Raw genomic sequence first — 13,245 nt, forward strand, 5'->3', positions numbered from 1 at the left:
ACTGGGCTTTTCAACCATTTCCCCAAGCACTGCAAGTCGCCAGCAAGAAAGCAAATGACCTTGTAAGTTCTTACATGTTAAAACTAAACTAGAATCTTATGTGTTACATGGGAATCAAGACTCAGAACTTGACAGCAAAGGAAATTCCAGAGTGATTTGTCAGAGCTTAAAACCCATTAATTTTAGGAACACTGATGAACTAATCTCTCTCTGGTAAGTGAATATATTCTACTGCTCTCCAATAAACTGAACCTACAGTTTACCACCTTCTCCCTGAGGACAGATATGTGAATCAATCTTATTTCAGTCAAGGATAAATTCTTTAAAGCTCCAATCACTTCCATCCCTTTAGCAGAGTTCACTTCAGGCACAAATACCTCCACTTACACTAAAAAAGTTTTACAAAATATCTGCTAAATATTTTACATCGCAAATACAAACTCATTCAAAGTGAATGAAAATGAAAGTTTAGGTGTCTCCCACCAGAGCCAATACAGACTGCTTTCCAGTATCCCTTCAAGTCTTCCTATCGCCCATTTCCCTTGGCAAATGCTTTAATATCATCTAAAATTACCCATTAGTCCTCAATGGGCCTGTCTACACTTATTCCCAAACAAGAACTGCCACATACAATTGCCTGCCACTCCTGCATGGTATCCAGAACACCAATGTGCAGATCCTCTCCCCAGTCCCTACAGAGGTTCAAGCACTTTGTCAGGTTTACTTTGTCAGACTTCCTCACTGGCTGTGGCAGAAAACCAAGGAGTTCAGCATAAAGGCAGCAGGCAGAACAGTAACAACTTGTGTGCACTGGAAGTGAATCACAGAACACTGAAATATTCTTTAAAAGAACACTTTTGTAATTCCTCAGCTCTCAAATAGCAAAATTCAAGTACCCAATCTTAAATGAACTTTATTTGTAAACTAAGCAACCTCCAAATCAGATCTGCTGTCAGGCTGTCACTATGGTTCTGTGTGTAATGAATTATCTTAATGAACTCACAAGAGAAAACTTCATTAGAGCTTTTCTTTTGGTTAATCAAAAGTAACAAAAAGAACATATTGGTAACATTTTGGTTATTCACTTGAATACACAAAAGATAGGACACAAGGGAAAGAAATGTCAACTATAATTGCAAAACTTTCAAAACACAAAAGACCTGAGAAACAATTGTTGGCAAATATGTTTTCTGTTATTAGACATCTGAAAACGAGCATATATTATATGCAACTTCTTATAAAGCTTTATATATAGCCAAATGTACCAGAAAATTAATTCCCATTATAAACACTTACATGAACATGACAGAAATAAGTGATTTTATCAAATGCACAGAGACAGCTTAGGTACATTCACATCAACACTGTACTCATACCTAGCACACTCTTAAAAGAAAAAAAAAAACCCAAACACTTTCAAAAGCCCAAATATCTCCCCTAAAATATAAACCAATATTAAGATTATCATGAACAAATAGAGAACAAGAAATTACCACAATTTAATCTAATATCAATCTCTATTGAATATTCTTTTAACACATACAAGTCAGATGACTGAGGACTGGTTTTCTGTTCCCCCCATGAAACACTCTCTTATCATTTCCTGGCTGCCATTTGATATTTAACTGGCAGAGGGTGGGTGGGTGGAAAAGAATTCTTTTTCTAGTTCAAGTATTTTAGGAGAAAGTCATTGAGTGAGGAACACCACATTTTAGGATACAAATTTAGCCTGCATCATAAAATTTATCACTAGACTAAGGCAACTTCCTAGCCACACACAAGAGAGAATTTAGCATTCTAGTTCAACAATTAGCAAGATGAATCAACAGCCTGGGGGAGGAGGGAAGACTTGTCTCAAAACAAATTACAATTTTTCAAAATTCTGGACCAGCAAGCTTACTGCATTAGGAAATATTAACAAATGAAGAGAAGACATTTCCTCATTTGAATCATTTGTATAATTACATTCATTACATTAACAGTCAGCTTGAAACATGCAGAGAGCCCAAAGATCCTAAATACCAAGAAGTCCTGAGAGTTTGCCCATAAGTCTGCACAAAACCTCACAGCTCAGAGCATGTCTTCTCATACTCTTCCCTGCAGAATAAAACAAATCACAGGAGTTTTTGTTGAGCTTTTGGATATGAAGCTGTAAACTTATTCACTGGTCTGCAGAGTGTGCTAAGTGAAGAAGGGCCTCTGAGAAAGCACAGACACGTGGGTTTTTTTCTATCAAGCTATGCAGATCTGAAGTAAGGCATGAAAAACTACAAAATACAAAGAAGCAGTAATAATGCTTGCAAATAAAGCAAGCTGTGAGCTCTCTGAGCTGTGAAGTTCCATTTCAGCTCTCCCTGCAAAGTTTTCCTCCACACAATTCATTTGTTTTTAGTAAGCTATTTTTAAAAAGATCACCCACAAGCTTTAAGAGCAGAATTTGTGGATCATAACACGGCATAGTGAATTCAAATCTGAGCAAGCAAGGTTTTACAGCTACCTTCATGCTTCAGCATAGCCTGTTTTTACTTTTAAAAATGAACCAGGAAAGCACTGCATTCTTAGACATTCACCTTCTTCCCATCTTCCCACTAAGGACTGACAATGACAGAATACAACATAATGGATTGTCAATACATTGAATTTTTACATTCTGCGTTGCATCTTTCAAAATTTTCTCAGAGGAAACTATTTCAGTCCGCTTGGATAATTCACTGAGCCAGTATCTAACTAAAGGAATGCAAACAAAGGTTATGAAAACAATAGTGTAGTCTGTTACTAGACTCCAACTGAAGTTTTCACATAAACAGATGCCAAAAGTTATGCAATTTACACTGCAAATGTAAATCTCCCAGGTAAAAGTGCAGCAACTGAACTAATGTAAACTCGACCCAGGCTGCTATACGATAAGGACAGCCAAATGACAATGCAATTCTTGTCTGTCATATGACAGTTATTTTCAGCCAAGTAAAACTAGTTTCGTGTTTCTAGTATAGTAACAACTTCATGGCACATAAATCCAGGCTGCTTCAGCTGAAAACCATTAGTCCTCTTTCAGATTGTCAAGTCTTAAGGAAAATTCTCTAGTCACATCAGGGTGTAGCAGACAAAACTTTGTGCAATGACTCATTATATGGGAACGTTGGTCTTACAAAGGTTATTTATATAACAGGAGTTCCATTTGAAAAATAGTGTGTTTTAACATTTGCTGCACAGAACCTTTAATACTATCTACTTAGCTGACAGGCATCCAAATCCTTCAAAAGGTGTCATCATTACATCCAACAAAATACCTTTCTAAAAACAGCCTCTTTTTAATTTCTTTTCTTAATATTTAAGCAAATACTTGTATTTTATGCAGAAAAGATTTCTTACCATTTGTAAGCCATAATTAGAGACTGAAAGCTAATTTAAATGACAGCTTAAAACAAAAAGGAAAATGATAGAATAATTCAGGTATGAAGAGACTTCTGGAGTTGATCCAATCTAATCATGCACTAAAAACATGATAAAAACTAATTAGGCTGAATCAAAATATTGAGAGTTCATATCCCTGATAATTAGATAAAATGTTAAAAAATGTTATAAAAGAAGTTAGATGTGCAAATTGACTTCATAAACAGCTCCCATTCAAACTTTGCTTCTCCACAAAGACATGTCAGCAGCATTATTTTCCACCCTTTGGCTAAGAACAGCCTCTTTGTGCAGGCCATTGCTCCATCTCACTTTAAACCTGAGCACAGGCTTCCGCCCCTTCCCTTCTGCAGGCACTGGCACTTTTGTGGCCTCATAGTAAACTCATGAAACTCATCCAGCTGAACACCCAGCTTGGCAGAAAACTCACAATTAGTTGGCCAAGTAAATTCTAATGTTGGCACAAGGTGGCACTGGGAAAGTGCAGTTGGATGCAGAACATTCTTTTTGTCAGGAGAGTGCACATTTACTTCATTTTGAAACTGCAGAATCAGTCCCTTTACTGACCCCCCTGATTCTCTCTGCCACAAGCAGGAATGCAGAGAAGATCCTACAAATAAAATTCAAATTATCCTAAATAAGGACTAAGTCAAAAAAGCTTTAATATTTTTGCTGTTGCTCTAACTTTTAACTTTATCACAGGAAGCACAGAAAGAGAACTAAGCCAAACCAACCAACCAAAAAAAAACCCTGTGCCATTTAAAATGAAAGGAAATTAAAACTCCACCAATGCAACAAAAAGACTGGTACATGAAGCTTGGTAAAGCTTTTGGGAATTAAACACTGGGGATGGGGATCAAATGATGTGCAAGAAGGCTCAGGAACACCTCTTTTCCTCCCTCTCCCAGACACCCCATTAATGGGATTCAAGAGATGGGACACAGCTTCTTACCTGAACCCTGACATTAGGATGGAAATTTTAAGGTCTTTATAAAGGAACAAGGGATCAAAGAGTATCTTGGAGTGCTGAGGTAAATGGAACACACTTCCCAAGGCTGATGTGCTGGTCTAACACAGGCCCCTAAAGCCAGGAAATTACTCCTAACTCTTGAACCTTGCTTTTGTAACGAGGTCCTTACAAAACAAGTTAAATCTGAATTAATTCCAGTCAATGGAGTAGAAGCCTACTATCAGATACGTCCCTAGCTGATGGGGCAAGTTTGTACAACCCCTCTTTCCACTCTTGATGATCCACTATTGGCAGCTCAGAAACAGAGAGAATGTGGCATATGCCAGAAAAAAACCACAAATCTGGCAACTGGGTTTCACCATTCACACACTTTTAGCAAATGCTTGGTTTAATTCCTCCCTCTTGTTTCTTATCAAACATTTTCTTTCTCAACTTCACAGAACTCTCTCCTCATTCAACTGAATAAAGTCTTACCCAGAATCAAAGTACCATATGATCTAAAAGCTATACAAATGATAAAGTGTCAGACTTCTCTAAACAGTTCAGTTCCAGAATTTACTGAATTCAAACAGTTGTTTCAAATAAAGCCACTCTTGCCCTATTCTTATCAAAACACTGTTTCCCCAGTGTTATTCACATCTCAATCTACGTTGAACACACCTACTCTGTATAACCTTTATTTCCATTAAGTGTTCACAAACAGCAGTGAAAGATAAGGATTTAATTTTCTTCTTTGAAGTGGCACAGTATTTACCCTGAATGTGCCAAAGCAGCCCTACACATCCTACATTTGAAAATCTGCAGCCCTTTCAAGCTGGGTACATAACCCTTAGAACCCTGCTAGGCCACAGGAAAGCTCCAAAGCTGCTGGTGGGGTGTCCCCTCTCCACCTCCTTAGGAAAGGGGAGGATCAGATTTAATTTATCCTTTCCAATAGTAGAGAAAAGCAAAGACAAAGATAAGATACCACAGGTCAAACAACTCTGTACCTAAACTAGCAGTGTTTGACACCAAATCTGTTATTTATGTAGCATGACCAGAATATGATTCTTTTTACTGATTTCCTTTTATCTACATATCAGAACATACCAAATCAGTGGTATAGATAGATTAATTAATAATCATTAACTTTTGCCTTCAGAACCTTATACACAGTTATAAGACTGTGACAAGCTCATTTCAAACACTACAGAGGATATTTAGAAATAAGTGTTCTTTTAAAACTTGCTATTATTCAAAAGAAAGGTTTTTTAAAAATAAACATATTCAGTATGGGTATATGGGCAGCAAAGCTCAAAAGAAGCTATGCCAAAGGTAATTTCAACCACTAGAGAACTAGTGATGAATTGATAAATGGGAGATAAATAATTTGGTTTATATTAAAGTTTAAGTCAAAGAAATTTATCTTACAGAAACAACATGCCACTCTTCTTCCTTTTTGAAGAAAAAGAACAGGACACCAAAGAACACTTCACATGTATAAAACAGGCTTTCGTTACTATAAACTGCAATGAAAATGTTTTGACAATAATCCTGATTCAACTTTATTTCCCAGAAAGTTCTCATGTTAAAAAATAAACAAAAAAAAATCTTAGATGGCATACCCCACCACACTGTGATATGCCAACAATCTCAAAAAGCAGTTGTAATTTAAAATGAAAAGAATCTTGTAGAAGATGCATAAAAGGTTGACTGTTATCCCAGGTTTCTTTCTCTTCCACAAAATCTCAGTCCCTACAGACAAGATCTTTCTGACTCCTGCAATCTCATATATGATTTAAGATGGGCCAGTCCTTATATGCAAAGGCACTTAGGCATGGAAATGACACTAGCAGACTAAAATGCAAAATAAAAAAAATACCAAACGAGCAAACAAAAAAAACTAAAGAGACATGTACACATCTTCCTTAGTTATTCAGACAAACTGCTTATTGAAATTTACAGTAGTCCCAAAACACAGTAGTAATTTCTACATAATAATAATAATTTCTTGGATGAAAAAATGATGTAAAGCCTGTGTCACCTACAAAGAGTTCAAGAGGTGTACTAATACTTTCAGGTTGATGTTTTTCTTTAGTTGTTTGATATCATGTTCATAAACAGCAACTCAACATGTGGGTTTCTACCATAAATATTTTGGAAATTGATCTTTATAAATGAATCACCTAGTGAGGCTCACCACATTACTACATGAGAGAAGGTGTTTTGGGACAGACATGGTCTCAGCATAGCTTTAACACACTCAGATTGAAAACTCTGAGAAACAGGGAGATAGGATCAATTGTCTAATATCTTTTTTTTTTCCCTTTAGTTCTCCATTCCCAAACCCATCATTTACATTTCTCCTAACTATGGGGTACTCTTAGGATGTCACTCAAGTTACCTAAATTCAAGAAGTAATACTGAAACAATGTAAACTTCTTCCTTTAAGAAGAAAGCCCAACCACAAACACACACACAACCCACAACACACAGATGTGCATATTCACATACTATGAATCAGCTAGAACAGAACACAGTTTAAAATGAAAAATAATCAGGCAGAAGAAGGACACAGAGCTCAGTTGTTAAGTACTCACATGTTACTACATCTCTTCACCCTTTCCAGATGCAGGCTGGCAGCCCAGAGCCATGGCCACCTGCAGTACTCACCACCCAAACTGATGAGATCTTGCCTAACACTAAGTTACTGCACATGGGAGTCATTTTTCTTATAAATCACCCCTTGGTAAATTCCATCTCACGTATTTAGCTATGCTGGAGAATAGATCAGAATAATGTGTCAATGTCTCAGTGGCTTCAAATTTCATGTGCTGCAGAAAAACCCTCCTACAGTTCCTGCAGCTGCAGCAGCAACCAAAGGTATGAGAGGAGGAACATCTTTTTCTTCTATAGCAAGTAACACACATTGCATTGAAGTTCACCCGTTTATCAGGTTTGCTGAGTACATAACATCCATCAGCAAGGGATTCTTTGGAGATTCCTGTCCTGAACCATCTATCTAAGATTTAGATAGCAAGTTTGATTCTGTATCATCAAGAAATCTTCCTATCAGCTACACACAAGAGCAGAACCACTTTAACCTTCTCTGCAAATGTCACTCAGTACAGGTGTGATCCTGCAGTTAGAGCTACCAAACCACTTTTCTTCCACAAGCACTGGCTCTGCCTTTCCAATAAATACCAGTGAAAACCAAAGTCTTTGTTGCTCTAACCATATAATTAGACATTATCTCCTTTCTCTAGGTGAAGCAGTGGCACAGCAGTTCAGTGGTGACCCACAATACTCACAACCTGCAAAAACTTCATGCAGCTTCCCATGAGAAAGAAGACCTACCATTTTCTTTAAAATGGCACTCCAAGTAAGTTTAATTTAAAAAGTGATGACAACTATTTAGATTTAGGCAGGCTTTTTCCTTTTTCTTAAGTAGATGAGAAAATAAAATAAGAGAAAAAAAAAAGAACATAAAATCACTCCAAACTAGAGCAGAAATTTAAGTGTGTAGGACCCAAAATGGCACAGCAGACTTGTAATTAATGTTCTACCATGCCACTACATTTACTACAATCACATACAGTATTTCAGTTTCTGTATAATACATACTTAGGCTTACCAAAAAATGTCTAAATCTGTTTTCAGAATAAATTCTTTTAAAATGCTAAGATTTGTTCCTATTTTGGTCACCTGCTGATTGTTGACAGACTGCACATAGATACAGCTCCTGGTACCAGGCCAAATTTACATTTAATCTGGGGAAAACAAATTCAGCATGGCTTTTTATCTGTATGTTGAAGAAAACAGGAGCCAAAGTTTCACTAAACCAAAAACATGTTGAACATATTGGCATGTTATAAAAGTGGCACTAAGAAACAAGAACCACTGCTAAAATGGAAAAATTAGATTAACTTTTGTGGCTGATCTAAGAAAGAACAAAGTAAATTTGTTATTATTAGATTACTAAATTCCATTACCATTTTTAAAATAAAAGGCAACATGATACCTGGCCTTTAAAAACAAGAGTCCTGCCTTTAAGTTTCCTACCTTTGCTCCTCTGTGTACTGATACCTAAACTGCAATTTTGACTATATACATGTTTGTAACTAAATTACATTCATTCCAGTGTAAAATACATCTGGTGCATAAAATGCTGCAAATAAAGAGAAAATGTCTTTCTGTAAAGACTTGTTCATGTCTTAAAATGTCTCTATTTAAACACAACTTTGATCTCCAGTTCTTTCTCATTGCAAGTTCTGCTGCCTAGTTCTAAATTATTTGAATGAGCACCCATCTCTGCTCCCTCCTACCCCATATAATCCATGACACCTTTCAAACACACAGCACAGCTATAACTACATCTTAGCAAGTCTATGAGTACAGATCTTATTTTTTTAAGACAGTAAATGTTGTATTTTTCAATGCATACTTCTTTGTAGTTAATTCTGTGTTGACATTTTAAGTGACATAACTTGTATTCATGTTGAATTTATTCATTTTATATGCACAGTACAGAATATTCCTGATGTATAACCACCTGCTCATGGAAGAAGTAAGTCTAATTTAGGAAACTAATAATTAACATTACAAATGCTATCTAGTGTGGTGGCACAACTGTATCATTTCCAAACTGCAACTGAGCATATTGCCAGCAGAAAAACATTCTCTTGAAATAATCACTTTCTCAAAAATAAATAACTCAATGCAGTATTACTGAGTACTTAACATGAACCACTAAAGCAACAGACAATACCAAGGTGTGTGGGGAAAGGGAATCACACCTAACACACCAAGCTAAAGCTCTTCTCCAATCAAGGGCACAGAAAGATACCACATGTCAAGTAAGTCTTTCAAGTACCACATAATTTTAGTAGAAAGATTGTTTATTACACCTCAGCATCAGTCCCAGAAGAGTAAAAAGTTTCCTATATTTAAACCACAGCACTGTCCTACTCAAGCAATTTAAAATTTATTTCCATAACAGAAACCAATGGAAAATCCTTCAGTTTGGAGTTCATACTGAGATGGATAAAGCTCATCCCTACCAGCAATGTCAGGTTCCACCCACTAGCTGTTACTTCAAATATGACTGAAATTCACAAACCTCCAGGAAAATGCACATAATGCAGAAGGAAGAACAACAGCAGTTTTTCAAGATGCTTTATGGTAGCAGCATTAAGGACTATGACAGCAGACATTGAAGACCACTTTTGATTTAAGCAGCTTTTCAGAAGTCTTCTCTTTTCCAGATTATGTTTATTCTGGAAGCTACTTTGATTTGAAAGAAGGATGCTTCCAGAACATAGCAAATACATCAACAAAAAGAAAAGAACCAAGACCTTTAAAATTTAAGAATATGGATAAAGAAGAAGGAAAAAATAACAAAAAAAATCTACATCCATTTGCCAGCTGGTGTCTGAGAGGGTCACACTTTTGGGACTCTGCATTTTGATCAGTTGCTGTCTCACAATGCCATAGGATATATACAGGTGCTTGCAGCCACCACTAAACTTTTTTTTTTGCCTCTGACTTCAAACAGGAGGCCCCTTTCCAAATCTTTAGTTATTTGGACAAGTCCACGCCGAAATTAATTGCCATTTTATCAAAGGTAACAAATTGCAACTTAAAATAAAACTTACACACAGCAATAAGTTTGAGTATCTACATCTTAGTTACCAGCAGACTGTTACTATATACAAGCCTCCACTACCAATCTAGCTTCAATTAATTCATTCTAAATGCAGTGTCAGAACATTTCCATTATATTGCTGTGTGATTACAGGAAAAACCAAACACAACACACATTACAGGTAAAGTAAGAGCTATTTGCTACATTATTTGAGACTCACATCTCTGCTTCAAGAGGTAAAAACATTTAATCTCTCCTGTACACTGCACTTATTTTTATAATGATCTTCCATCAGAACTTTGGCAAAAGATATGATGGAAGAGGAGTAAAAGCCTCCAGTCTCACACCTACCCACTCTATTCTCTGCTATAACTTCCTCAGTAGAGCTAGAACAGGTCACATCAGGTATTGCAATCTGATGCCATGAAAACAGCTGCTTGCACTCTTATCATCTCAGCACTGCTGGATGCACAGTCACTGCAAAGAGTCCCCACGGGAGATGTGGGTGACTGTAGGTCAGCAGCAGAGAGAGCCAATAAAGGAATCACACAGAAAGAATCAGCAGAAACCCTCAGGATTTGGGGTGTGGGCACAGAGAGCAGCGAGCTCTGCCCAGCGCATCACGGGGCAGAGTGGGGCACAGGCAGGCCTGGATGCACACTGGCACTGGCAGCTGCATCAAAAACATCACTCATCCTCCAAAGCAGAAATTACAAACGAAAGGTATTCAACTTTGAAGCCAGATTTAAGCTAAAACAGAAAAAAAGTTAGTAGTGTTAGTTCTGAAGACCTTGTAGAAAGCCTAAAACTTCCAAAGGAAGATTTAGAGAAAGCCTTTAAAAACCCCCACCATATCAATGCACAAATAAAGCCACTACGGCCCCTGTCCCTTAGTCCTCATGTCACAGCCCTGAAACCACTCAGAAACACCACCTCACCTCTGGTTCATCCCACGTTTGGCAGCACTCTACTGAGAGACCAGCCAGCATTAAGAGCCCGATTCTATTTCCCTCCCATCTCAACTTTGCAAGGAACGGCCCAAGCCGCGACATCCGCGTTCTGTCTGCAGAGACCGCGCTAGAACCGAGCCGTGCGCGCCACTGGCACCTGAGGGGAAGGAAACCCAAACCCTGCAGCAAAGTTTATTCCTGCCAGGGGAACCCCGGCCGCGGCAGGCTCAGGCTGTCACCGCCGTCAGCGCCGCGGGCGCAGCGGAGCGGCCGGCGGGGACACGGAGAGGCCACCCCGGCGGAAGGAGGGCGGCGGGGAAGGGACAGGCTGCCCGCCCGCTCCCGCCGCTGCACCGTCTTGGAAGGGGCTGGAGAACCGGGACAAGCAGCCATGGGGCGCGGGAGGTGCAGTGCCCTCACCGCTCCCGCCAGGCCGGCTCCGGGGCTCCGGCCTGCGGAGGGGCAGCGCGGCGGGGCCGGGTGTCACGCAGGTCCCGGGGAGGTACCAGGCCCGGCCCGCCGGGCGCGGGTGCTCGCGGCAGCGCCGAAGGGTGTTGGCCACTCACCCACGCAGGCAGATCCGCGGAGGAGACGCTGAGCCGCACCGCCTCCTCCTCGTCCTCCAGGAAGGCGAGCGCCCGGCCCAGGCGGGAGCTCTTGCCGCCGCGGTGCCTGCGGATCCAGAAGAGCCCGCACAGGGCGATAAGCACCCAGCTGAAGCTCAGCCCCAGGTAGCCCAGCACATACACGGGGAAGATCAGCACGAAGCTCCTCGCAAACTGCGACACCAATCCCGTCACGTCCACGCTCAGCAGCGGCGGAGGCGACTCTGGCACGGGGTCCGCAGCCGGCGCGTTCTCCGCGGCGGGCTCGGCGGCGGACCCCGTGCCGGGGGGCTGCTTAGCGGCTGCCCCGCTCATGCTACCGCAGCGGCGGCTCCTACTGCTGCTGCCGCTCCTCCCGCTGCTCCTCCTCCTGGGGCGCTGGCTGCGAGCGGGCAGGGGGCAGGGCGGCGGCGGCGCCTCCTCGCATCCCGCGCCCGGCCCCGCTCACCGCGCTCCGGCACCACCCGCCGCCGCTTCCGGGCCCGGCTGGCCCCGCTCCGAGCGCCGCTGCCGCCGGGAGGAGGCGACTCGGCCCCGACCGCCGCTATTGGCGCCCGGCCGCCGCACGAACGCCTCTGCTCGCCGCCTCCCCCGCCCCGGGCAGCCTCTTCCCCTCCCCTCCGCCGCTCGCTCATCCCTCCCTCGCAGGCCTGCCCGGGACCCGCGGCCGCTCGGGGCCACGGCCATGGGGAATGCGGGAAGGGCAGCGCGGCTCTGGGGGACACCGCAGGAAAGGGGCTCTCGGTGGGTGGCAGGAGCACAAAGAGCGTGTCGAGGCGTGTGTGCGCTTCCTCACGGGCAAACCACTCCGTCTCCCGTTCTCTTCGGTCACTTTCGCGGCTGGATGTTTCTACCTGTTACGCCCTTCGATGACAACCTTCTTGTCTCGCTTTGTTCGCTGTTGATGGGTGTTATTAAAGGAGAGACTGATCGATGTCTCGGAGGAACCAGACGCTGGTCACTCCGCGCCTGAGTTACAACAGGTGTTTCCTGAAGTTTGGCTCACACATCCTCACATAAAGCTGCCTCTTCTGTCATCCTGTTAACACACACGAGTACCGAGGGTGGCATCCACTGTCTTGGGATTTGTTAAACCGAAAAATCTGATTTTATAACAGGCTTGTGTCCTGTATCCCTTTAACACCTGGTTCTTGCACCGTTCCTCCTACCATTTCTTTACCTTTTCAAATAATTTTGACATAGTCACGAGTTTTGTAAGAGGCAGCTGTTGCTTTTCCTTAGCTATCAGGTCCTAATCAGTTTGCTGGTACACACAGATTAAACTCAGCATTTACCAGAAGTTTGTGGGTTTTATTTGTTTTGAGGGTTTTTTGCCCTTTTTTTTTTTTTTTTTTTTTTTGCCTTTTTTGGCTTTAAATAGCTAACCTTTCACTTAGTGGGAATGCGGATCCTTTCTCCTCTCTTCAGATGCCAATTTTCAAAATGTGTAGGACTTTGAGACTTCAAATTTGCAGGCAGTAAAGAGGGGAGAATCACTTTAGCCAATAGGCTGAAAAGTTATGAAAACACACACAAGTGGATAAATAGAAAAGCTAAATAAAAGCTTCATTTTCTTAGGAAGTGAAAGTAACCTCATCTCAATTATCCAGAGAAAGTCAAAAATGCAATGGCATCAGAGGAAAAGTTGTTTGCTTTTTAGAGTTAGTGTGGCACAACAGAATTGGA

At 41.1% G+C, this 13,245-nt stretch overlaps 1 protein-coding gene across 4 annotated transcripts in view; it reads right to left on the minus strand.

The window, feature by feature from the left end:
- The window catches only part of ESYT2 (extended synaptotagmin 2), an 80,268-nt gene extending 68,318 nt beyond the window's left edge, over nucleotides 1-11,950 (minus strand). Inside the window, exon 1 of one of the 4 annotated variants that reach the window (XM_058019738.1) lies at nucleotides 11,521-11,950. In XM_058019738.1, the coding sequence (XP_057875721.1) occupies nucleotides 11,521-11,874 (354 nt within the window). In that variant the 5' untranslated portion in view covers nucleotides 11,875-11,950. Of the gene's footprint in view, nucleotides 1-10,942; nucleotides 11,011-11,520 lie in introns of those variants that run through there. The other 3 variants (XM_058019747.1, XM_058019757.1, XM_058019767.1) reach the window with 3 other exon arrangements.
- Between the last annotated feature and the right edge of the window lie 1,295 nt (nucleotides 11,951-13,245).

The sequence above is a fragment of the Melospiza georgiana genome, chromosome 1 (assembly GCF_028018845.1).
Source record: "Melospiza georgiana isolate bMelGeo1 chromosome 1, bMelGeo1.pri, whole genome shotgun sequence".
NCBI lineage: Eukaryota > Metazoa > Chordata > Aves > Passeriformes > Passerellidae > Melospiza > Melospiza georgiana.